The 27,022-nt window shown below is 38.6% G+C and overlaps 1 protein-coding gene across 1 annotated transcript; it reads left to right on the top strand.

Moving 5' to 3' along the window:
* Window positions 1-4,908: 4,908 nt before the first annotated feature.
* Window positions 4,909-24,581, top strand: diras1b (DIRAS family, GTP-binding RAS-like 1b). Its single transcript, XM_047345844.1, has 3 exons — window positions 4,909-5,128; window positions 16,667-17,007; window positions 17,711-24,581. The coding sequence occupies exons 2-3, from the start codon at window positions 16,699-16,701 to the stop codon at window positions 17,996-17,998; spliced, it is 597 nt and encodes a 198-aa protein (XP_047201800.1). The 5' UTR covers window positions 4,909-5,128; window positions 16,667-16,698; the 3' UTR covers window positions 17,999-24,581.
* The last annotated feature ends 2,441 nt before the right edge of the window (window positions 24,582-27,022 follow it).

Genomic DNA, 27,022 nt, shown 5'->3' with positions numbered 1-27,022 from the left:
GTACGCTTCTTTGGGGCTTCTCCACACCGTAACTCTCCCGGATGTGGGGAAAACAGTAAAGGTGGACTCATCAGAGAACAATACATGTTTCACATTGTCCACAGCCCAAGATTTGTGCTCCTTGCACCATTGAAACGACATTTGGCATTGGCATGAGTGACCAAAGGTTTGGCTATAGCAGCCCGGCCGTGTATATTGACCCTGTGGAGCTCCCAACGGACAGTTCTGGTGGAAACAGGAGAGTTGAGGTGCACATTTAATTCTGCCGTGATTTGGACACCTCTGGTTTTATGTTTTTTGGATACAATCCGGGTTAGCACCCGAACATCCCTTTCAGACAGCTTCTTCTTGCGTCCACAGTTAATCCTGTTGGATGTGGTTCATCCTTCTTGGTGGTATGCTGACATTACCCTGGATACCGTGGCTCTTGATACATCACAAAGACTTGCTGTCTTGGTCACAGATGCGCCAGCAAGACGTGCACCAACAATTTGTCCTCTTTTGAACTCTGGTATGTCACCCATAATGTTGTGTGCATTTCAATATTTTGAGCAAAACTGTGCTCTTACCCTGCTAATTGAACCTTCACACTCTGCTCTTACTGGTGCAATGTGCAATCAATGAAGACTGGCTACCAGGCTGGTCCAATTTAGCCATGAAACCTCCCACACTAAAATGACAGGTGTTTCAGTTTCATTGTCCAACCCCTGTATCTGCTTTGTGTTTGTTGTGTATGCTTTCAGCCTCTGACAACCAATGTCTCACTGCTTTGTGGCTTGGTCCAAAACCTGAAAATGAGTGTTGGCACTGAATTCTCCAAGGATGGTGGTAATGCCGTGTAAAATCCCAACAGTGTCTTGTAACATATGGAATTTGATTGAAATATTTTCCAGTTTCATTAAAATAAAATAGTGTATAGACAATATGTGTATTTCCAGAAATCAAGCTGCTCAGTCATTAGTCATTAATCTATCTGCTGATGCATTCATCCTATTAACCATCCATTTGTGTGTTCACACATCAATCCTTCTATCCATCAGTCTGGACATCCATTATTCATTTGTTCATCCATCTCAGTCCATCATCGATGGATCTGTCCATCTATTAATCTGTTTGGCAGTTTCAGCTGTATGCGTAAATATATACAGACTCACAATCTGACTACAGTTTTACCAGTGATTCTAAAGGCTGGACGCCGCTCTGCTATGGAGGTCCATTGGATGATTTGGTTAGATTTACAACCTCAGGTTTAACGTGTGTATATATAAGTATATATAGTACGTATTAAAAAAAATGTGTACAATCATGAAGCTTGTTCAGTTATAATAAAATCAAAAAGGTTAAATATTTCACATCTGTGACACAGATTCACATTTTTTTTATAAAATGTTCTACAGATTATATTCTGTAAAACAAATCTCAGAAAAGTAAAATGACATTTCTGTATCTTTTTTCCAGATCAGGTTCATGTTATGCATCAGTGTATGTATTAGTCTGAGTTAGGAAAGGCAAATTTATCAGCCAGATTTGGCTTTTTTATGTTTTGTGAAATAACAAAAAATCAAATCTACTCTCTGCTATACAGTTGCTGGGCCTGACAGAAACGGCATATTTTACATTCTGTGCCTATAAAATGGTCCCAATTGTACAAGTGGATAACTTCTTTAAAACTAGACAAAACAAACCCTTACAGTAAATGGATATTAACTGGTGCCTTCAAGAAACAGGACAGTGTAATGATCTCCTTCTTTGGTAAATGTGATTGTTTCCATAACAGAAATCCAGAAAAAAACCCTACACAGGACCTGAGGGAGGCACCGCCCTTCAGTTGATCATCTGCAGTATGTCAAGTGTTCAGTTACTCAGGGAGGAAAAGGAAGCTGTTTAGATTTAATGAGAAGATAAATACATGACAATTCTGGAAGAAAACACTTGAGACTGGGATGGAGGTTCACTTCCCAGTAGGACAACAACACACATACAGCACAGCCGCAGCTACAATGGAATTGTTTAAATTTACACATATTCAGGTGTTACCGTGGTCCAATCTTGCCATGACTCTTTGTTCACAGACGCCCTTCATCCAAAAAAAGAAAAATATCCATCTGTTTGGTGATCACCATAAAGCCATAAGTCCATTCATCTCTTTACCATTCATTTGTCTTTTATCCTTCCATCTGCCCAACTATTCCCTTATTCATCCATTCTTCCAGCCATCCATTCATCTGGCCACCCATCTATGGATTTCCCTGTCTATCCATCAATCTGTCCATCTATCATCCAGTCATCCATCAGTGTGTCCTTCCTTCCTCTTGTTTTAGCAGGTTCCATTTTTAAAACCAGACCACTGTAAGAATATCTGCAATAACAGTATTGTAAACATTTTATTTATACTGAAAAACTGGCTGAACAAGACTGAGAACCATAGAAATCTGACATGTAACAATAAGTAAGAACCCAACATCAAGACAGAAGTGTTTACTTATGCTCCTGTTTATTAACTTGTATTTTATTCATTGGTCCAAACCCTTAGGATAATTTCCCCACTGATAAATCATGAAACCTTTGCTGATCACCAAATTTTGTACACAGAAATAGATTTCTCAATTATAAGAACTGACATAAAACGTCAACCTTTTGCTGTTGGAAAGCTTTTTTGTTAAAAATAAAATAAATCTGCCCTATATGTCTTGCACAATCATTATTAAATACCTGTAAAACCAATGAGATTTCTTCTTTATGTAGGCTTTAGGTATCTGCAAGGCTGTGAAACATAAAATCCAAAAAGTCATCTAACTTCGCTGAAGACCCTAAAATGAGTCAAATACGTTTTGTTCAACAAAATACATATTTTCAAGTGGGAAAAGGGACAAAGAGCGTACACCACATGCAGTTTCCCTAGTCACCGACAGAGGGAGACAAACCCAATGCGGTGTGGATGCAGAGCTGGTGAGTCATACAGGGAGGTTGTATACAGACAGCAGACCCCAGAACAGGGCCTGGGATGAAAGGTCCATGGACTTAGCACAAGGGAGGCGATTAGAAACTTTTAATTACGATGTTAGATGGCAGGAGAGCGAATCTGGAAATGTCAATGCAAATGACTTGGGTTTTGCAGATGTTTGGGTGTCGTTACTAAACTGATTGCTCACTTCCTGGTACATCGTGCTTGGATCTGTCATCACATCATTATTTTTTTCTTTCCACTGCGTGTTTTCTCGCTTTATTAACATGTTTAATGTGCTTCATTCATGAAGTCCTGAAGCCTTCGGATGAGCTGAAAGGTTGCTATCCATGGTGCTGATCTGCTTTAATGGGACTTGTGGTAATATATTTAATTAAACAACTGTTTTTTTGTGTTCTCAGTTCTCATCGCATTTTGATACAATAAACTGCACCTTTTCTGTTACCATTTGATCTAAAAGGTTTCAGCTAAATTTCTGATGCTCTTGTACTAATGAAACTTTATCAGGTCTAGTAGGGTTGGAGTATAGCTGAATGCAGATAATACATTGGGTGTGTTTGATGCGAGCATCCATGTTCCATTAATAGGAACATAGACGATCCATTTAAAATACAATGCACACCACACAATTGTCCAACAGAATTTCCTCTCACTCTGTTTCAGTATAGTTTACAGTTGTATTGAAAATAACAGTGGTCTAGCATCACTAACAAGATCAGTCACTGTTTTAGAAGACATTACATTTCTACATGGCAAATAGTGGACTAACAGATGGCCCTTATTCAATGGTGAAGGCAGAAAATGTTATAGCATAATGTTACAGTATATTCCTCTCTTACAATCGGAGTAAAATGGGCTCAGAAGAACATTACACTTTTATTGAAAACATAATTGGAAAGATGTGATTTGCTTTCAAACAGTAACAAAAACCAGAGAGAAGAATGAAACAATAATCATTCCACTGGACTGAAGAATAACCAAAATCATAAAAATCCAGCTAATGATCAGCTCCGGGATCAAATAATATCTACAGTTAGCTATGAGAACTGTAAGAATTAGAAAACACCAACGTAAAGCCAGGTCATCAGCAAATAGTCCCCAAAACGTCTTTTTGTCAGAAATCTAAATGTGCTGAATGGGTTACAATTTGTTAAAGAACAAATTGACATGACTAAAGACAAATTATGCAACATTTTAAGGACTGATGGCAAGATTGTACTATGTGAATAAAAAGTTTTTCAGATGCTCCCCAAACACTGAATTTTAGAATATAATACATTACAGACTGTGGAGGCCAAGACATAAACCTAACGGGATGTTATGCTTAACTGTATCATAAATGTAAACCTGACACCAAACACAAAAATACTTCATGTCATATAGCTGTAAGTCAAAGAGGAAATGCTCTTGAAATAGGTGTTTTAGGAAGATAAAGACCCCAAACACACCACTAAGAGAGCCGCATAATGGTTCCAAATCAACATCCTTGTAAAACCTGTTCAGTTTAAACAAGAAATATTTCAGTTTATAAAAAGAAATGCATACACAGCTATAGTTTAAACACCCTTATATTCCCATTTCCTTACCTATAGTTGAGTAACAAAAATGTGATCAAATTTCCCTCATCTTGGCTTAAATCAGTTTTTATAATTGCTGACCAGCTTTTAGCTTGACTCCGCTAGTATTTTAACAATTTATCTTTGGTGATGAGCTCCAATTCTTGGACGTCGGAAGGCCTCCTTGCCATCTCCTTAATCTTTTGCTCCCCCAAAATGTTCTCTATCAGATTTAAGTCAGGTCTCCATCCAGGTCCTCCAAAATGTTAAGTCAGAAGAAAAACCTAAATCTGCGAACGGATATGAATAACTTCTCGGCTTGATTGTTTATTCTTTTTGTTTTTTTGCCCACAGACAAGAGAGAGGGTATAGCACCTCCCTCGCCATATCTGCGAGAAAGAAAGAGAGAGAGAGAGATGAGCAGAGAGACTGAGATTGCGTGTGCGTGTTTCTCCGTGTGTTTGAGTGTGTTGGTGGTGCTGGGATTCGGACGACATGAGCTCTACATGAATCGTGTAAAAATGCTTTAAGATTTTTATATTTGACCCCTCCGAACCGAGGACGAGCCTGAAGCGGAGCCGTGTATATAAAAATCCATCACGACCAGGTATGAAGCTGTTCTTCACCGCCTCTTTACGCGCAGATTAGATGTTGGTATTTCTGCTTTCTGCCTGGCTGCTGAATGTTTGCGTGCACAAGGATTCCCACTGTTTTCCTTCAATTTATTCAAACCATTGCTGTTGTTTTAGACTAATACATATCGGCTCCTATTATGAGTCCCGATTCTGTTCGAAAATCTCGATCTTGTTCATTCTATAGCCGCTGCTGCCTATATGCCCGCACAGCCATATTGGCGGTGAGCAGTCAGGAGTGTGAGAGGGCATAAAAGGCGACACGGTCAGGTTTATTTTATTGCTTTGAGAAGTAAAGTGTGGTGGAGAAGAGAGGTGGGTCGGGGCTGCTGCAACTTCCAAATGATGCACCGCAACGAGATGGCGATCCTCTGGTATTTATGAATGAACCGAGCAGAGTGGGGTGGTCTGTAATGGCGTTGCGCACCAATCTGCGGATCGACGGCAAGCCCTCTTCTGCCACCCTTTCCTCACTACAGCACAGGCGAAAGATGCACGACGACATGCATATATGACGCTGACGTGACGCATAAACTCGTCCTTTTCTGTGGCAAATGTCACGGTTAATCCTCCATCTGGATCTGGGCTTTTAAGTGTCTCCTCCTCCACATCCGATGCGCTGTTTGTTTTCAGTGCCGTGACTGCAGAGGAGAGCCGTCATATGACGTGCAAAATAAAACTGTGAAACATTTAGGAATTCTCTATGTGTGCATGCGTATGTGACTCAACTTCCTGTAAGCGATTCCCGTCGTGTGTATGCAAACATGCATGTATGCGTGTGTGTGTGTGTGTGTGTGTGTGTGTGTGTGTGTGTGCTGCAAGGGTTTGAAAGAGGGGAGGAGACTTATGGCAGTAAATCCCGAGAGTAAAGCTTTGCAGAGTGTGGTGGAAAGCATAGTGCAGAGATACAGACTCTATTAAACGTGCATGTGTTGGAGGAAAGGTGATGGGACACTGTTTTCATGCCCTGTTTGTCTGTGTGTGTGTGTGTGTGTGTGTGTGTGTGTGTGTGTGTGCGCGCGCGTGGAATAGTCACGGTACAGTTGCGTAACAACATACACCTCTCTGCTGAGGCAGGATGAAGAAATGACTCAATACATGGTAGCAGCCAGGAGCAAAGTGAGGAAATGATGCTCCTGAAGAAGGGATTGATTCTGAACATAAAGGTGATGAGAACAGTGGCTGATATTAGATGGTGATGATTTTATTTTATGATGATGGATCCTTTCCAGAAATAGTAGCTTGATGTAAGGTGACAACCTATGAGACACACGATCAAGTATTTTACCCTTTGAGCTTCTCTGCATTTTGCTATAACCAAAAACTAGTATTTGTTGTATTTTATTTGTAGTTAATGTGATCTGCCAACACAAAGTAGTGCAAAAATGATCAAGTGGTAGGAAAATTGATACACGACTTTAAAATAATTTTACAAATGAAAATCTGAAAAGAGTGCTGTGCCTTTGAATTCAAACCACTTTAATCTGATACCCCAGAATGAAATCCATCAGAAGTCACCTAATCAGTGTGTAATTTAACCCCAGTTTACGTAAATACAGCTGTTCTATAAAGTACTCAATGTTTTATTTGGAGAACATTTGTGAACAAAGAGCATAATGACGACCAAAGAATGTAGCAGACAGGACATGGATGACGTTGTGGAGAAGTTTATAGCAGAGTTAGGTTCCCAAGGTTTGGAAATGTCATTGACCACTGTATAATCCATCATCCAAAAATGGAAAGAGTATGACACAACCACCAAGCTACCACAACATGGCTGCCCTCCTAAACTGACAGGTCGCGAAAGAAGAGCATTAATAACAGAAGCTACGTTGCTCTGCAGCTTCTTAGATCCACAGCCCAGGTGGGGGAATCTGTTGACAGAGTCCCGCTGCAATAGAAATAGTTTGGCACGACTACAGATGTACAAAGACACGGGATCCACAGCTCAGTTGGGACAATGTCATCATGACAACTATTTGTTGAGCACATTACAGAGCTGTCTTTTATGGAATTCTCACACAAAGAAAGCATTTGCTGAAAGAGACACATAGGAAGTATCTATGAGAAGTTATTTCATCAAATCAAAATTAAATGCATTGAAGTTTGTGGTTGTAATGTGACATAAAGGGGCACTGCAAAAATAAAAAATAAAACATGACTTGTCAGAAACCATTTCCTGGATTTTTGATGAACAAACATGTTTGTAAGGAATGGAGGTTCAAAAAAAGACTCAACAAAAATATCTACAATAGATTTTATTTTTATGAGTGGACTGATGTTCATTGTGTCGAATGACCCAAAAAGGTTTAAGTAAAATTGTGAAAATCACTGTACATTTAATGAGCTACTCCCAACAAAAAAGGTACCATTCTTTTTTTTCCAAAATATATAAAAATACAGATTTTTTTATTTTTTATTTTATTTAAAATGTTTCAAACATTAAACATGAGCATTTTAAATACTACCAGCATTGCATTTTATCTGTAATTACCAGACCCAAGAAAGTGAGGGTCCAGATGCCTAATTATTCTGGATGCTCTCCTTTATAAATATGTAGTACTAATAATTTAAAATAACCATTTAAAAAATATAAATCACCCTTGCCTGTTTTGAATGTGGGAGTTCATCCTCCCTCTGGTCACCAGTACAGGCTGGACCATGTTGTCAGTGGTTATGAGGTACGAGTGCTGAGCAATCTAATCACGTTTACCATGAATACATCTTAAGAATATGCTAAATGTCTCCTTTACTGTGGAAAAGATCAATGCTAAAGTTTTTCTGTTAAACTGATGGTATCAGCTTATTTCTTGGTCTTATGCATAAGAAATCACAGTCACTAATGGCTCCTCTGTGACTACAACATGACCAGGCTTTCTCTGACTTGCTGATCCGATACTTCCCCTTCATGACATACATGTCCATATTTAAAAGTATTGATAAATAAATAGTTCCTCTTTGCATTTGGACTGGATGCAGTCAGATTACCTGGTTCTGACCTTAATTAACCTTACAGAAATCGACTGGTATTATTTTATCCACTGATCCTTGTTTAACAGATCAATAGGATCAATCCAGACCGACATCCCCAGGTTTTTAATCTGCCACTCCAGGGGTTCTTCCAAATCACCCACCTGCAGTGCTGTTTGTGTCAGGGCCTGCAGAGGATGTAGTCATAGGCTTGTATGGAAAAATAAAATCAAATAAAAAACAAAAAAGCTTCAGTAAATAAAGCACGACTGCTCTTAGGATGCATATCTTTGCTGTCACTTAGCATTGCCTCTGTGTGTGTCCCAGACAACAGGCTGAGGGATTAGCAGAGTCATATTGAGAGAGCAGAAGGAGCAGCCCAGGGATCCCGAGGTATCTCTAATACGCCGAACTAATACACACTCTGACACCAACTACTGCTGCACAGAACCAGCATGATTAAGGTTATGCTCTTTGATCAGACGTTTCGGGGATCAATTTGTCAAACCTTACCTAATAAATTTAGACAGAAAACCCACTGCAGCTGTTTACTTCCAGTTTTAGTTAGAATAATGCAATAATTCACAATAAATAATTCAACTCACATGTATTCTATGATATTTTATCAGTTTTCACATCGAAGTTGATATTTACAACCATCCCGTTCACACCAAGGGAAGGATTGTCATAGAAATTTGAAACATGAACTTTACGTGATGTTATAGATTGCAACCTGTGGGATCTTCAAAAATCAGTCAGTTAAAACTGATATTGTCAGTAATAATATAACTTTTACTGATTGTTACTGTGTCATACAGTTTTAGGATCCAGGTGGTCTATAGCCCAAAGACTGTTGGTAACTTAATTCCTGGGAATTGGGTCAACTCCAAGCAGTGTAGAAGCACAGAGTAGGTTAAGCTCAGTAATTAGCTCCTAAGCAAACAGTGCCTTAGTGTCTTGGATTGTGAAGCAGATATGCTCCATGTAAATGTCATACTTTACAGTGGATTGACACAGATGAGAAGCACACTCATAATTTCCATCTGACATCAGTTGAGTCAATAATGCAAAGCAGTCCTGTTATGTAATTCAGTGAGTAACTAAATGTTTTGTGTCTTTAAGCTAGTAGTCATCTTACCTAAACTTGCAGAATCACCCAAAGAAAAAGGCTGTTCTGTGAGTGCTGTGGTTTAATGGTCGATTTAGATGACATTTAACACAGGCTTATTTATAACTGTTAAATGTACTTTGAAAGGGTTCATATGCAGAAGCCATTATTGGCTGCACTTTACTCGTTACTGGCTGAATACAGTGAGACTGGCATATCACATGTACTGAAAGGTTCTGAAGGCAGTAGTGGTTTTTGAAATAGGCAATTTGGCACACCACCCATGGTGCCATTTTGTTGGGGGCTGGCATGAGCTCTTGGAAATAAAAATATATCTAGTAGTTCACACCCTTGAATGAGTTTTCTGTTTATTTGCATGTCCAGTCAATGGGAATAAGAATTCCCCTTGTAGTGTGCAAAGTGCAAGCACTGTAAGAAAACACTGTTGCTGGTTAATGGTGCTGACGTTGGCATCTGATCAAAGTTGCCTAAAGGCAGCTAAACTAAAGTAGAATTTCAATATTCTAAAAAGCAATTAAAAAATACCTCCTGGTGTTGTCAAAATATGATGTGTTTAAAAGAATAATTAATCGCTTTTCTACCTTTGGTAGCAAACAGATCGTCACCCTTTAGATCCAGGGCCAGTTTTAGGAGAGTTTGGGCCCCTGGGCTAGAGCCAATTTTAGTGCCCTGTACACAGACTAATTACAGTAGACAGATTGCTAGCTACACAACAACCTCTAGTCCTGGTCTGCATTGAAATAGTTTTTAAGACACTAGTTTTTGCACATAGTCTTTCTAGAAAGGACAAAAACGAAACATTTCTTGAAATGTCTTCACTGAAAATCCCAATGATTAAAATCAATGGCAATCAAAATCATACAAAAGCAAAACTATTTGATATTGTTACAGCTTCAGTAAAATACAACAAAAACAATGAATGAAGGGTGGAGTATCCCTTGAGCCACCTCACATTAACAGTGTATTCTAAGTTATTATAAACATAACCCTTTTGCCTGTATTCATCTAATGCTAAAGGCTCAGTTTATATGTATTTGAAGGCTTTGAAGCTCTTTCAGTGGGCAACTTTGTAAACTAATGACTTCCCATATTTTGCTGAGAGACATGGCTGGCCTCTTTAGCTCTATATGTATGTAAAAAAAACATGTTTCTTTTTTTGCATGCTTGCAAACACACTGCAGATGGAGAGAAAAATATCTGTCATTGTAGGAAATATAAGACCGACTCCGATCAATCAGGTGCGAAAGCAGTGAGGCATCACTGAGTCTAAAATTAAAATTTATGAACTGAATCTCCACAGGCTGCTCAAACCTAATCAAAAAAGGCCTGAATCTTTAAATTACCATGCTAAAAGTGCTGATTACGTCCTGCGATCAAATGCATGCATGCACACTTTAAAAAACAAAACCTGAGCCAATGTGCACAGAGAACCGGGAATTTGCTGCTTCACTGCACAGATGCACACACACCAACATGTTTTGCAGCTTTTGGATATTATGCCAAGCATTTTCTTCTCTGCACACACACACACACACACACCACCAGAAGAGTACCTAATATTTCAGCTGATAATCTGTTGATCCTATAAAACACTCATCAGCAAATAGTCATGTATTCAGAGCATTCCAGTATGAGCACCCTGATTAAAACCTTTTCACTGACAGAAACCATGGGACCGCTTTGTGGGTGTCTATTTAATCACGCTCTTGATCTGTTGAATGGCATTGTGTTTGATGTTGGTTAATGCGCCTCTTTAATGCTGCGGTGGAAGTGGCTCTCCTGAGGCAAATTATGTGCATATTTTTACTAAAGGTGACATTTCTTTGCGCTCTCTGTAATATAAATCAGAGAAGCCTGCAATGCATCTGCAGTGGGGAGAAGAAAAGAGGAACGTGTTTGGTCTGTGCCAATGTTATCTACTAATGGAGTCTGGCTGCACTGCCTCAGATGCATTTTAAAGCCTACCATTAATTCATCAGGGAACTGCGGTCCTCTCATTTCAAATATAACAGGAGGAGAGGAGGCAAAATGTGGCGAGATGGCTCATGTTGGGGTGGAGTGCCATCAATCTCAAAGGCTCCATGTCAAGGACAAACGGCAAAAGAGTGGAAGTACAGTATGTGTGTCAAAACGAGGGCGCACCTGTGTGTGCAGTAATAGCTGCTGACGGAGGAAGAGAGGCGGCTAATTTTAGCACAGGTGACAGAAGAGGGTAGGGAAGCGGAGGATGGTTTTGATGAGCTGAAGCTGAAATATATGGCTCAAAATAAAACAGAGAGGCAGGATGACAGACTGCCAGCGCCCAGAGAAGCTCGGTCCATCGATTAGAACCATGAGGGCCTTAGTTTATTGATCAACCAGCATGGAGACCAAGGGAGGGAGAGTAAAGGATGGAAAAAGCAAAAGGATGCTCAGGAAGCAGGAGAAAGATAAACAGACGGATAGATGCAAATGGACATGTGAACATTTGAATTCTACTATTCATGCATAAGGTAATTCAATGTGCTTTACTGCATAAAAAAACTATAAAACATTTAAAATGTAAATTTATTAATGAAATTACTGTGTCATAAAAAGTTTGTGTTTCCTTGCAGATTTCTTCTGTTTGCTTTTTTTATCACTTTGTAATTTTTCAGATCATCAAATAAATTTTAACATCAAACAAAAACTAATCATATTGCCCTTTTAAACAAGGAATCTAATAATAGTTTGTGCCACCCTAAAACTTCCATCAAGCACTTATGATAACCTGCAATGAGTCTTTTACGTTACTATAGAAGAATTGTGGCCAACTCTAGTTTACAGAATTGTTTTAATTCATGGGTGGGTGGACAGTTCTCAATCATGAACAAAATCTCTATCAGATTTACAACAAGACCACTCCAGAACCCTTTTTCTTTGCTTGTTTTTCCGGGCTATTAAATGTGGACTTCCAGGAATGCTTTGGATCATCGTCCCGCAGTAAACACCCAAGTGTGCTTCAGCTTAAGATCAAAAACGGATGGCCAGACATTTTCTTTAACATTTTCTGCTACAGAGCAGAATTATCAAGCTACCACCATCAAGTTTGACTATTGCGATGCTTTTTTGCTGAAATGCTTTGCCAGTTTCATACCAGATGTAACAGGAGGCACACATTCCAAAATATTCCACGTTTGTCCCATTAGTCTACAGAATATTTTCCCAAAAGTTTTGGGGATCATTGAGATATTTGCTTTTGGCATACGTGAGACATGACTTTTGTTCTTCCAAGTCAGCAGTGATTTTGGTCTTGTTCCATGTTTTCACTGCTTGTGGATAATGGCTCTCGCTGTTTTTCAGTGGTTTGTAACCCTTTCCGGAATGATTGATGTCAATGACTTTGTTTCTCACCTGTTCTTGCAAAATCTTTAGATCATGATGTGTTGCTTTTCGAGATCTTTCAGCCAACTACCAATCTGGATTTGGATAATAAAATTAAACTCAGCTTTTGTTATTTGTTACATTTAATTCAGGATTTAACAAGAAGGAAATTACTTTTTCACATAGGGCCTGATTACTTTTGATACTGTTTTACTGTCATAAATTAAATTATTGTTTGAAAATTGAAAGATGAAAATGTGACAAAAACAAAAGACATAAAAACAAATTAATACAATGATATTTGGTGTGTATGAGAAAGCTGCAGTAAACAGTAATGTTTATAATTAGCCCCAAATCCATCCATGCAGTGACACAGACATATTGAGTTTTTTTCTGCAGAATATGTAAGAGATGTTTTAGTATTACATAATGTGAACTAGGGATTTGAACCTTGAGGAACTCCACATGCCGTCTTTAACCTAAATGTATAATTTCCAAATGACACAAAGTAGTCCTTGTCTACCAGATAAGATCTGAATCAATCTAATACAGAACCAGACAATCCCACCTCCTTTACCAGTCTACCAATCAGAATGCTGTGATCAAGTAATGCAATTTTGCAAGGTATACAGATAGTTTTCAAGTAAAAATCTTGATAATAGTGGAATTTATACTAAGTATGCAGTCTTTTACTACTGCTGTTAAAACATGAACAAGTAACTTTAACTTATTTTCTTACACAAACTTGTGTATACTTGTTAGGAGTAAATCTAACCACGCTTTTCATTTGTGTTGATGACACTTAACCAAACATAATTCAGTTTCCCAATAAAATAAATTTCACTTGTTATAAATGCAGTTCAAGCTGTCTTGTTGTAATAAAGAATGTGACTTTAACCAGTAATGGACTCGCTGTAGCTTTTATAATTTAAGTTACAGGCTAAGATGAAAACTGGTTTATGGTCTTTTCCTGACAGACAGGACACAACATGGACTTGTTGCTTGTCCATTACAGAGACACACAGAACAAACAACAATGCATGCACACACTTACACCTAAGGGCAATGTACAGCAACCCAATTAACCTAAATGCATTTTTCTGGATGGTGCTAGGAAGTACCCAGAAAGAACACTAGGAGAACATTGCAACTCCACACTGAAAGGCCCCAGCCAGACTTGAACCTTCTTGCTCTGAGGCAACAGTGCTACAACTCCGCCGACATGCAGTCCACACACAAAGTGTTACCAATTAAAAAACTAACAGAAAGATTCTTACCTAAATGCTTAAATCTAACTCTTGTTCCAGTTTCAACCAGCTATTTATGAGAGAATACAGGTGATGAAGATGATCAAAGAGCCACTGTTATTCCTGGGGACATTTTTATAATGACTGATTCTAAAGCAACAAAAACTTTTCTGGCTCCAAAACCGGATTGAAGTTCCCTGCTAGAACAACGACGTCATTGACCTGTACCTACTCAGTCATTTGAATTATCATAAAAATAAAAATACTTTGAGAAACTATAAAGAGCCCAATGTTATGTAACAGGTCCAAACTATAGCAATGAGGCACATGCCAAGTAAACAAACACCTGAGATCTGAACTTGTTCACCACTTCAGTTACTTTCATCATGGCTGTGCAAAAAGCCTTCACCAGGACTTTAGATTGAAATAATCTTTTATCCCATAGATGAGGTTTCTGGGATTGCCCAAGATATGACGCTAATGTGTTATGATCTAAAACCATTTGTTTGAATGTCTGTCGTACATGTCAGCAGATTTCGTATTTGAATGGTCTTATTTTATAATATAAATTCAGAAAGTTTTCTTAACAATTTAAGGTTGCACATCACTTTAAATAGAGATTTTTCTCCGAAACTCTGCCTTTTTATTACTTTTTAATGACCATGTGGATGGGAGTGCAGCTACGTTGCAGGGAGATACTTTAATCAACAAAGGCCATTCTTACTTTGGTGTTTCTCTGAAGTTTAAAGAATTGGTATTTAATGAGACTGATAAACCGATCTCACCTAGTGGAAAAAGGCACAGGACTTTGATACATAATGTAATTTAAAGTAGCTGTTAATTTTGCGAAACATTTTCAGTCATATTCATTTGTCATCAAACTCAAACTTGTCTTTGCGTGTGTGTGTGTGTGAGTTTTTCTGTTTGACATGAAGAAGAGCTTGCTGAGCAGATCTAACAGCTTGGAGCACGATACTTCAGTATGACTGAAGGCCTCATTGAAACCAAGAGTTTGAGGGAACACACAGATGATCATCGTTCCTGGCAGTGTCGCCTGTTTATTCAGATTTGCGTCAGAGTGATGTTGCAAACAACTAAACTGTATCAGGCAGCAGACACTTCCATTACCACGGCCATTAAAGCAATCTGCCAAGATTTAAAAGAGAAACGCTTTGATCAACTAAAAGCTCTGAAAGGTTAAGGATTAGTCAGAACTGATTTTGGCAGAAGATTGTATCTAAACAGATTTTATCATAAACTTAGGAAAACAAGGAGCCATTTAATAACACTTACCTTTTTTATTTCTGACCAGCAATTACCAGTTTCCATGCTGCAGGCATATTAGGGGAAGCCATGGGCTCTCCTGTAAATTAAACTGTGCTTGTGTTTCCAGTGTAGTTGTTACACCAGCCATATCCAAAGAGAGAGGGAGACTGTTTAAAGCTCAAGAGGCGCTCGCAGATTTTCCATTTATTTTGAACTCCGTTACTTGTTTCATTTAGAAATGACAGATGCCCTGCACATCAGTTGTTGGTTCCTGTCGTGCAAGCATGACAGAAATCTACTTATTTCGTATTAAATTGATGCCAATTTGCAGTTTTATTGCAGCAGAGCAGCATAATCACATCTGAGGGAGTTTCTTATTATGAGACCTTAAAGCAAGCGTTGAACTGCAGAGGATTAATGGTGGCACAGAAACTGCACATTCAGAGGGAGCCGCACAACAAATACAAGAACTCACAAAGATAGAAACAGATTGTGTGTGCGGAGATTGAGGAGATCACCTCGACCGATGATACATTTTCCAAAAATCAAAACAATCATTAGTTACAAGAAGACCTAAATCCAACACTGACAAATATAACACCAGCAGTTCGTTCGTGGCTGAAATTTCAACTTTAAACCACCCCACTTTATGAAAATTGGTGGTTGGTTGGTTGGTTGGTTATTTGTTCAGTTGGTTGGTTGCTTGATTGGATCCATTCTTCTTTGTTTAATTGTTTGCTTGGTTTGTTGCCTTCTTGCCTCGTTGCCTGGGGGGGTGGGTGGGTTGGTTGGTTGATGAGAGCTGGGTGGAGGTGCCCCTTTCAGCATTACACCTTTCAGGATGAGGAATCTCCTGTGGAATTGTTTACTGCTGCACATTCACATATATGCAAATAACCGGATCACTGTTTGTATTAGAGAGGCCTACATACAAACATACAAAAAATGAACGAAAGACAAAAAAAAAACATAAAGGAAGTGTCCGACAAGGTATTGAAGGTAGTGTTAAAATATGAAAATAAATTTACACAGTAATGTAAAACAGTGTCTGATTTTCTAAACTTTTATTTGGAAAGGCTATTGCAGGAATACTTACTTTATCTGTTTGTTTAATATATGCCCATGGTGAATATCTGGTGTGTGCTTTATTGGTTGCTTGGATCTAAATAAAATGGAAATACAAGTTTTAGATCACATTTGGTCACCGATCTATTGATTAATTTCGGTACACAGTACAGTATACAATGTGTTAAACCTATTCAAAAGCTAAATGATAAACTCCCATTTTGTTACTTAGGGGTTTTGAGTAGTAATTTTTCAAAACTACGGTTTTATGGTTAAAGTTAAAAATCTATAAAACTGTTAAGAACATTTTATATTAGTTTTTTAGAAATGGCTGTCAGGCAAAATTCTGTCTTTTTGTTCTTCCGTATGTATTGTTAACTTAAGTTCTGTCCCGAAATGGACAGTTCATTTCCTCTCCTATTAAAACTATGATTTTCTCAGTTTTTCCTTCTCACCCTTTTCCCCTCTCAATGCTCTCATCTTTGATATTTCAGGTACAATACTGTCTTAAGCCTGCAGAGGCAGAATGCCGGAGCAGAGCAACGACTACCGTGTGGTGGTGTTCGGAGCGGGAGGGGTGGGGAAGAGCTCCCTGGTCCTTCGCTTCGTTAAGGGCACGTTCAGGGACACCTACATCCCCACGGTGGAGGACACCTACCGGCAGGTGATCAGCTGTGATAAAAGCGTGTGCACCCTGCAGATCACAGACACCACAGGCAGCCACCAGTTCCCAGCCATGCAGCGCCTCTCCATCTCCAAGGGCCACGCCTTCATCTTGGTCTACTCCATCACAAGCAAACAGTCTCTGGAGGAGCTGAAACCCATTTATCAACAGGTGTGTGTCTATATGTTAAATGGCCCTGTGCTCTGATTGTATTTTTAAAAAACAACAAAGTGTGCCTTTAAATATTAAGTTAATATAAGATTGATACTGATGTATTTGGTTAATGATCACATTCAAAAGCCAAATAAGGGTATAGATTCATTGGGTCTTTTTAACTTATGTAGTTTAGCATACAGTACTTTTCCAAAAATATTCATACTTCAATAACTTTTTCACTTCCAGACAAACTGCAATGTGTTGTACTGTTATTTTATTTTGCCAGTGCATTCTGATGAACTTGAAAGAAAAAGTATGGTTTTTAACGTGACATGGGTTGTGTAGGCTGCATGGTGGCGCAGTTGGTAGCACTGTTGCCTTGCAGCAAGAAGGTCCTGGGTTCAACTCTGTGCTCGGGGATATTTGTGTATAGAGTTGGCATGGACATACAGGCACTCATATCTTACCTTTTTTTGGTCATTCTCAGCCTATACCTTTGGCTTAGAAATGTGCTCCAAGCCCAAACTGAGGCCTCCAGATCGAATGTGTTATTAGACACTCCAGATGTTTTCAGTTTTCTATTACAAATGCAAACCTGAAAGCATAACATCCTTTTGTATTAAACCTATTTTACGTTGATACCCCTAAGTGTTGTAATCAGTACTTTGAAAATCAAAACAGGAACTTCTATGCACCTTTTTTTTCTTTACCTCTGCAGATTCTGGCTATAAAAGGCAATGTGGAGTCCATCCCCATCATGCTTGTGGGAAACAAGAGTGATGAAACCCATCGTGAGGTTGAGACCAAGGACGGGGAGGACCAGGCCAACCGCTGGAAGTGCGCCTTCATGGAGACGTCGGCCAAGACCAACCACAATGTCACAGAGCTCTTCCAGGAGCTCCTTAATCTGGACAAGAAGAGGAACATGAGCCTCAACATCGACGGCAAGCGCTCTGGGAAGCAGTCCCGCGCAGAGAGACTGAAGGGCAAATGTACCGTGATGTAGATCCGGGAGAGGAGAGGAGAGGAGAGGAGAGGAGAGGAGAGGAGAGGAGAGGAGAGGAGAGGAGAGGAGAGGAGAGGAGAGGAGAGGAGAGGAGAGGAGAGGAGAGGAGAGGAGAGGAGAGATAAAGAAGAAGGACAGGACAAAGAAGAGACTCTTTGTATCAAATCAAAGCAAAAATGTTGCGATGGCAATAGGAATCCTACTATCCACATCCTCCGTTTGTTTGAGTTGGGAATTCAACAACACAACACATCCGGACGAAGGAGATACTCAGAGGTGTTTGGCTGAGTGGGTGGAGGTGAGAAGGTGGCACAAAATCAAAGAAATGTTCAGTAGACAAGTAAAGATGGAAACACCGAGCCTATGGAGATTTGGATGAACTACGTGCAGTAAAATCTCAGAATGATCACATTATGGCACCATAATCAAAACAGAATAAAGTTCCCTGATTAGTTGAAACCATTTATTATCTCATTTGGCCTCTAAATCTGTGCTTCTCTGCTCACACCTAGACTCTTCCTCGGCCTCCCATCACTTCCATCTACTGCATTTCCACTATTCCAGCAACTTTAGAAAAAAGCTATTGTTTATTTTATTTAAGATCAGTCATCAGGTAAAAATGTAATTGGTCCATTATGCTACTAAATGTGGGAATCACACATCTGAGACTGCCAGCATGAGCAGCACTCAGCAGAACATACAACCCAGGCACGTCCCAGAGCCACAACAGTGGACTTTGATGTATATAACCATGGAGATGTGTAAATATCTTCCATCTAGCCTAAACATGTTCAGCCTCAACTCACAGTCAGTCCAGTCACAGAAACGGAGCAACTCAAGTCTGAAACATTAATGACTCATCTCATTGTTCCTCCTCAAAGATGGAAAAAAAGATTCATTTATCAGCTGGTCTTGTAAAACACTTATCAACCAAACCTCCAAAAATCATCATCGGAAATGAGGATGTGTCTTGTTGTACACTAAAATATGCAACAATCCTTTTAAAACTTTCAGAAAGTGCAGAATAACAGAGGAGGAGGAAGAGGAACTCACGTAAGGACAGAGGAAAAACATGGCTGCCTTGTATACTAGGATGGTACACTTGGATAATCATTGCCAAGCTGGAAAGAAGAATGGAAACATGGGAAGCGGTCAAGAATATCAGCTTGCTTTGGCACTTTTCATGTGAAAATTTCTCTTTATGCCTTTTTCTTGTCTGTTTGTTTTATAATGATCTTTAAGAACCATGCCAAGTGGGAAAGAAATCCTTAAATTCAAAGCACACCTAAGGAGGGAAAAAATAGGATGACATAAAAAAACATGCTCCATGAAGATTATTCAGTGAACTGCAAATCTTGTTTCTCCTTTGCTGGTTTGATTATAAATACAGAGCAGACAAATTTGAACTTCTGGTACAGATGTGTTAAGACGCTTTAAAGTATAACCAGGCAATGGAAGAGGGCGCACAAGCACTATATAAAAGATTTTTATTATTTTTCCGTCATGAATACGTTTTTTATTGCCTGTATGTATATGCAGTCAATGGGAAGTTGGGACCCACGTGTTGAGTAGGCGCCCCCTGCTTGGTGCTTAGAAAAGGCAGATTAGGCTATATTTGCTGGCTGTAACACTGAGCCCATGTTAGGTGAGGTATAAATTATCTTGTGACTTCTTCGCTTCATTTAGCTGGAGTGTCTGAGCTCTGCCTTCAGCTAAGTCCAATTGGGAAATCTTGCAAAATTACATTTTCACAACTTTCACTGTAGCGGAGGTTTGGGATGGGAGAAGTAGAGGCTCGCCCATTGCACCATTCATGCTAAACAATTGCCAAAAAATAAAGACAAGATTTTAAAAGTTTATTTATTCAGAATCACTAATACAGTAAAATATGGATTTATTTTATACATCTTTTACCGGGGATTTGTCTGCTACTGTATCTTCATCCATTTGTCCACAAATGGGAAGCAGAAGACGGGATACGCACGCATGTAAGAATCACGCATGCAGTTGTCAATAAGAGCAAATTGCTCTGATAGTCACTGTTTACTAACTACATGAAGGCAAATAGGGCTCACTCAGCTTAAATGCCCTCATATTGCACTTTATATCACAATTACACTCACACATATTTAATTTGCCATGTTTCTCCACCTAAAAGATCTACTGTAAGTCCAAAGTGTATACATATATTAAGAGAGTTATACACACATACACCCTTTTCATGCAGGAGTTTCTTAAAGTTGAACACAGGACAACCGAAAGCACAATACATTTTCCGAACATATCTTTCTGTGCATTTTTCATGTTTTTGTTTTGTTTCGATATCTTTTGTTATCTTAGTGTAATGTCATCAAAGGTTGCTGTCATTCTCATTGTTCTAGTTGTCCAGTACATTAGCACAATGAAGTTGTGGCTCTGCTGAGCAACAGGGTATTGGTTGGCTGTGTTTGCAGAGCGTAATCTGAGCTGGGTGATTCAGAGTATCTGTTCACTTTCTCTCCATTTTCTCAGGTTAGGCTTTTAACAACAATTAGTGTCAAGGATAACCTGCTTGTGTACTTTTTAAACCCAAAGACACAGATGACAACCCATTTTAACTGTATTCATCCCTCATTGGGGAGGAACAAAAAAAAAAGAAGCAAAAAGCACAGCAACTGTTCCTCGTCCGTCTCCACCTCTGTGTTTTTGTGCAGCAGGACCAACGACTGGGCACTTTAGGGGGACATTTTACTTGAAGACCTGCTTATTAATCAGCACATTTAAAAGCATCGAGTGAAATGACCTGTCAGCATACCCAAACATGCTTCAAATGCGTAGTTATTGTAAATACGCATTGTCCTTGTGGACTGAAAAGCGCTTCAAGTAAGATGTTGCCCATGTAATAAAAAAGCTGTAACACTATCATTCTGGAAATAAACTCTTTGTAAGCAGGAAGTGCTGGTACTCTAGTTGCAATGTACTGTAATTTTCTGTTTAATAACATTGCTCATGTCATCTTGCTAATGATGCATCAGCTCTTCAGATTTTTCGGTTAGATGCAAAGATGTGAATATGTAACTAGTAGGTTCCACTTCATGGCTGTTACTACTTTTTTTTTCTTTTTCTGAATGTATTTGTTGTTATTGCTGTGTTGTACTTTGCACTAATGTGAGGTCCTCTGAAACTCCAACATTACCTTGTAAACGTACCCTTTACATGTTAAAGGCCAGGGATGCTTAGCTTAATTTTCATTTGTAACATTTTTTGAGACCAGATAGATGGGGTGCAGCTGACAGGACATGCGCAATGATTTTTAGGCCCACCTCTGGGAACCGATCTAATCTAATAGAGGCACATACTGCATAAAAATCAGCTTGACACGCCTGGTTGATTTACGCAAATGCCAGGTTGCGTGCGCATGTTTGTGCAATCTGTTGTTCTGCTGACGTTAACAGGAGACTGCTATTGTACACGTCCCTGCATGGAATATGATACACCGGAGAGCAGGTGGTGGGGGTAACAATGAGGCAGCATGTGAGAACTGGATGGATGGCAGAACAGGGGAGCGAGGGAGGCAACCAGGCTATTAATAAACATGGTGTGAAAATCTGAAATTCAACTGTGCTCGCCAGGGTCTGTGTAGGGTTCAGTTGAGCTCCCACGAGTGAAAAGAAATGGTGTTCACGTGGAGCATATGTGGACTGAGCGAGTTAAATACTTGAAAGAATCAGTACCCATCCAATCATGGCTTGTGTCATCTCATTTATCTGCTCATGTGTCTGTGCATAACAGTGAGATCATCCATGTATGTGCACTTAGTCACCTTTTTGCAATTGTACACTTCGGCCTGCATGAGTTGGTTGTTAGCACACCTGAGTGTTGTATTTTCTGTTCGGACTAATGATATGTTTGGCATTTTTGGTTTACTGTTGGAGAATGCCCACAGGTTCTGCAAGGGGCATCTGGTGCAACACAACATTACTCACAGAGACACACAACAGCCATACTGGAGGTATAGTCCTGGTTCAAAATATTGTCTTTGCTGAATAGGAAGGATGCCATCTTAGCACCATTAATAAATGCAAATAAACCAGTTTTGTATAATTATGATATTTTATGCCACTGTTCTGACATCTGACCTCCAAATTGGACTTATTAGAACAAGACATTTCTATTACTTTTAGTAAGTTAATTTATTTAAGCATAAATATTAAAACCTAATAAAGAAAACAAAAACAACTTGGATAGTAAGGGATGGGTATTAGTCAATAACATAATATTTAAAAATTAGGTTCTTTAAGTATTCGTTTTTTTAAGTATTAGTTTATTTAGGTTTGTTTGTATAATGTAAGATGTGGTTAAAGAATAAAAAAGGAAAACCTACCCACAGTAAAGCATGGTGGAGGTTTATCATGCTGTGGGTTTTTTTTATCTGACATTTAGGCAATTGAATGCATAAAATAAATTTTCAAAAATGGGAAAGAAATCATGAATTGTCAGATTTTTTGTTTAGCAAAAATCCAGAATCGAAATCAAATTAGAGGACAAAATATTACATAAGTATGGTTTACATGACATCCATTCAAAAGGTTCGTGGAGAGGGAGCGAGAAGTCTCTGACGATGTTCAGTGCCCTCTTCTTGTAGCGGCTTTGAAACAAATCCAAGCCATAGGGTAGGGACAGCCTAAGGGTCTTTTCAGCTCCTCTCACTGTCTTCTGCAGGCCCCTCTTCTCTGCCATACTGCAGCTGGAGAACCATGCTTAGATGTGACCCGGAGTCAGAAAATTAGGCTTTAAGTGAAGCTTGTCAGTCGTTGACAAGATAATGAATCCAAACTCAAAATGCTTGAAAGGAAAATGATGTAGTTATTCTCAAAAAAATATTATGAAACAGGTTCCACATAATTGTATTTTGTTATTTGAAAGCAAAAAAGATGAGTTAATCTTACTTTATGATGTTATGTTTAGTAGAATAAATCAATTCAACCCAACAAAAACCTTATGTGTTAACTAAAAATGAAATGTTAACATTTTTTAGCTTTTTTGAGTAAGCAATATCCCACTATAGCAAAAATAAAATCGGAAATCTTTAAACTGCTTAAATGGAAAAGTGTCAGAAACCAGTAGACAGAGCCAAGAAATAGCACAATATTTACATCTTTTCATTGTTACCGCTTTCATTTAAATTCAGTTTTGTTTAAAACATATGAAAGATACAAAACTGGTAACAAAAGATTATGTCTGAACTTGTGACTGATATTAAAACAGATTCAAATCAGCAACGCTTGCAAAAATACACACACACACTGCAAAACCTACTTTTTTCACTTCATTTTTTTCATCTCCTGACCAAACATCCGCTGTTTGTCTATGACAAAACTGACCCTGTTCAAATCAGATTAAAGATAGCTGTAAATAATGCTCAAAGGATATAACATTTCTAAGAAGGAAGAGGAGAGTGAAGGGATTTTGGGTGAACTTTCTTTTTACTGTCCAATCAGGCATGGACTTTATGTTCCGGCTAGGCAATTAACTACTTACATATCTTTAAAAAGTGAAATCTACAGAGATCTAAAATGTTCAAAATCAATGAGTAAATTACATATTTTACAGTAGTTAATAGTTAAAAGTATTAGTTTTGATCAAATTACAGATTAAACACTGAGCAACCTTGTCAAGTCTTAATTATAGTTTTTAATTACATTAGTTTATTACATTAAACTCTCAACATTATTTGTATTATTAGATATTTTTTTGATAAAAGTAACGATTTGGGGCTGTATAGACATTGTTATTGGTGGCAAACAGATACTGTAGTAACCATTGGTTAGCCACATGTTTCTGGGTACTTTCTGCTCACGAAAGGTTTCACAATGCACAGCCTAAGAGACTTTGTTCCAAAGCAGCATGAAAATGATTGATTAAGATACATTACAAAATACGTTACAAACGTTGTGGTTTATTGAGCCTCTCTCTCCCAAGAAAAGCCAGTTTATAATCCTGTTCAGCTGAGTTTCAGATGAAAAAACAGAGCTGCAGGACACAGATTTAAAAAAAGAAACAAGCCCACCGACTCCTGCTGACCTCTCCATGATCTTGTATGATCACCTCCGATCCTCATGGGCTGTTTTGAGCAGGGCTCGGGGCGTGAAGTGGTGGCACATTGACTTTGCGGATCATGTAGTTTGGTAGTATCCTGTCGCTCTGGCTCTTCATTCCTGCATGGTCCCTTTTGGTGTTCCAGCCAGCATGAGAACAAGGACACAAACTGTGAAAAACATCTTTGTGATTTTAGCAAAGAAATTCTTTTTTGACAGTTATGGGTTTAATTTTGGCAAATAGTTCAATCCTTTTTAGCATTTTTCCTTTTGTAAAGTTTTTTTTTTTTCTCTTTTTGGAACTTTTTTTCATTCAGCCAATTTTAATGTGTAGATATTTATTCTAGCAATAGTCTTCCTATTAAGATATACTGTGCTGATGCATCCTCTGAATAATGGAAACTAGCATATAGAAATAAATATATAAATATATATATATATATGTAGATGACAATAATCAATTCTGCAAAATGATTTTCATAATAAAATTTGAACTGAGCAGTGTATATTGTTGTTATTTTTACATTTAATGTTTTCCAGTTTATACCTTAATGTATAGGGATTTTTTTTTTGATAGACCCACACATAGGACAGTATAGCATAATTGTGAAGTGGAAGGAAAATATTTTTCACAAGTTTTCCTAATTTTATACAAATCAGTATCTGAAACATGCAGCGTACGTATGCATACAGCCCCCTGTACTCCAATAGCCAAAGATAAAATCTAGTGCAACCAGCTGTGTTCAGATGTCACCTAATCAGTAAATGGAGCCCAGTTGTCTCAAGTGTCAGTATGAATGTGCAGTGAAGGCATCATAGGTTCATCAGAGAATGTTAGTGAACAAATAGCCTCATGAAGGCCAAGGACCACAGCCGACAGGTCAGGGATAAAGCTTTGAAGAGGTTCAAGATAGAGTTAGGTTATAAAGCACTATCCCGACATCTCACAGAGAAATGTCTTTACATTATCTAAAACAGTATGGCACATTCATCAATCTACCAAGACAAGGGGAACAAACAATCAAAGAAGCTGCCAAGAGGTCTATGGTAACTCTGGAGGAGCTGCAGAGATCTGTTGCTCAGGTGGGAGAATCTGTTGACAGTACGTTTTTTAGCCATGCTCTCTATAAATCTGGCTTTTACAGAAAAGTGCCTGAAAGAATCCCATTGATGAAAGAAATTCATGGCAAGCTCAATTTTCAGTTTGCTACAACCATGCAGGGGACATAGCAAATATGTGGAAGAAGGTTCCTTGACCAGATGAGATCAAAACCGAACCTTTTCATCCTACAAAGGCATAGTTCTCTGAAGGCTGGGGAGGTAAGCGACTGCTCAGCACTTTGCAGCTTACTTTGCTACTGTGCTTGTGTTCTTCTTTTTTCAGCATTTTTTCATTCTTTGAATTTTTACATTTTCATCTTTTTCATTTTTACTTTTTACTTTTTTGATTTTCTTTTATTAAAATTTTGACTTTGCATTTAAATTTAGATTCTGATTTGCATTTTAAATTTGCATTTTAATCCTTGTTTTTTTTATGCAGTGTCTGCATTCATTTCAGCAAAACTAGAAGATTTTTATATTTGTCTTCCTTCTTCTTTCCTTTCATTTCCTGTAAATCATTTTTGATTGCCTTGTGTATGAATGGTGCTATATAAATAAACCCTCACTACACTATGTATGGTGTAAAACTAGGTGCAAAACACTTAAGAATAGCTTCAAGGTTCACCTTCCAGCACAACTACGACCTTAAATATACAGCCAGAGTTACAATGAAATAGTATGAATGAAAGCATATTTATGTGTAAGAATGACTTAGTCAAAGTTCAGACCGAGTCAAAGTGAGAAAATATGGCAAGACTTTAAATTTGAGATTCATAGATGCTATCTATCTACTCTGACTAAGCTTGAAGTATTTTACAAAAAGAATCAGGTTTGAATTTCCGTCTACATAGCAGGTAGAGACACGCCCCTAAATACTTGCAACTGTAATTTCTGCCCCCAGAGTCCATACAACTATTGACTGGGGATTGGGTATAAATGCACTTATCACTTTTCTGATTTTCATTATAAAACGATAAATATAATTTCACATGTTCATACTACATTTGACATTTTTCTTGTGCTTCACTTTTCAGCAATATTTTGTGTTGTTCTACCACATAAAATCATGGAACATGACAAAGTGTGGAAAACTTGAAGCGGTATGAATAATTTTGCAAGGCTTGTATGAACATATCTCACATAACCTCTGTTAGCCCGACTGTAGACTCTCTGACACACTGTCAGAAAATCCCACAGAGGTACCTGCCCCTCGGTCTCCTGTACCTCATTTACTCGCACTTCTTAACTCTCTGACATCTGCCGGGGGGATGCTATCCCCAGCACGGTCACCATGGAAACAGTGTGACGTTGACAATGGATGTGGCCTCAGCCTGGAGTGACTCTGATGGAGACAGAGATGCCTTTTGACAGCCAGAGGTCTTCCGGCCTACTGCTGCAGCTACAGGAGTGTCCAGCAAAGACTTTACATCCGCAGGCAAAAACCGCAACCCCCCTCCCCTTCTGCTGGATCTTAATTAGTTAGCCATCTTGTCCACACATGCTGCTGTTGTTGCACACAAAGTAAGACACACATTTATCCAATTGGGTAAATGATACACCAGCAGAAATATCGGGGTTGATGCCACTTTTGACATGGTGGCTAATGGGCTTCCTCCACTGATTTCTTTGTAACACTGAACATCTCTCAAAACAAGGGTGGGGGAAAGGAAAGAGAAATTAAAGGAAAGGAAAATAGAGAGAGACTATTTGATATTTGAGTTAAAACTAAGTGTAAATGGCTGCTTTTGTTCAGCCAGAAAAGGCTTCCACAACGACAGCATCCTCATCAAGTGTTTGAAACACTGTTTTATAGCTAGATACACCTAAATAACTACTGGCCAGCACA

The sequence above is a fragment of the Girardinichthys multiradiatus genome, chromosome 19, assembly GCF_021462225.1.
Source record: "Girardinichthys multiradiatus isolate DD_20200921_A chromosome 19, DD_fGirMul_XY1, whole genome shotgun sequence".
Taxonomy (NCBI): Eukaryota; Metazoa; Chordata; class Actinopteri; order Cyprinodontiformes; family Goodeidae; genus Girardinichthys; species Girardinichthys multiradiatus.
This window is presented reverse-complemented; position numbering and strand designations above follow the sequence as displayed.

Coding starts and splice junctions, on each gene's coding strand:
- diras1b (XM_047345844.1), top strand. CDS start 16,699: ATGCCGGAGCAGAGCAACGACTACCGTGTGGTGGTGTTCGGAGCGGGA. Junction 17,008..17,710: donor TGAAACCCATTTATCAACAG/GTGTGTGTCTAT, acceptor TTACCTCTGCAG/ATTCTGGCTATAAAAGGCAA.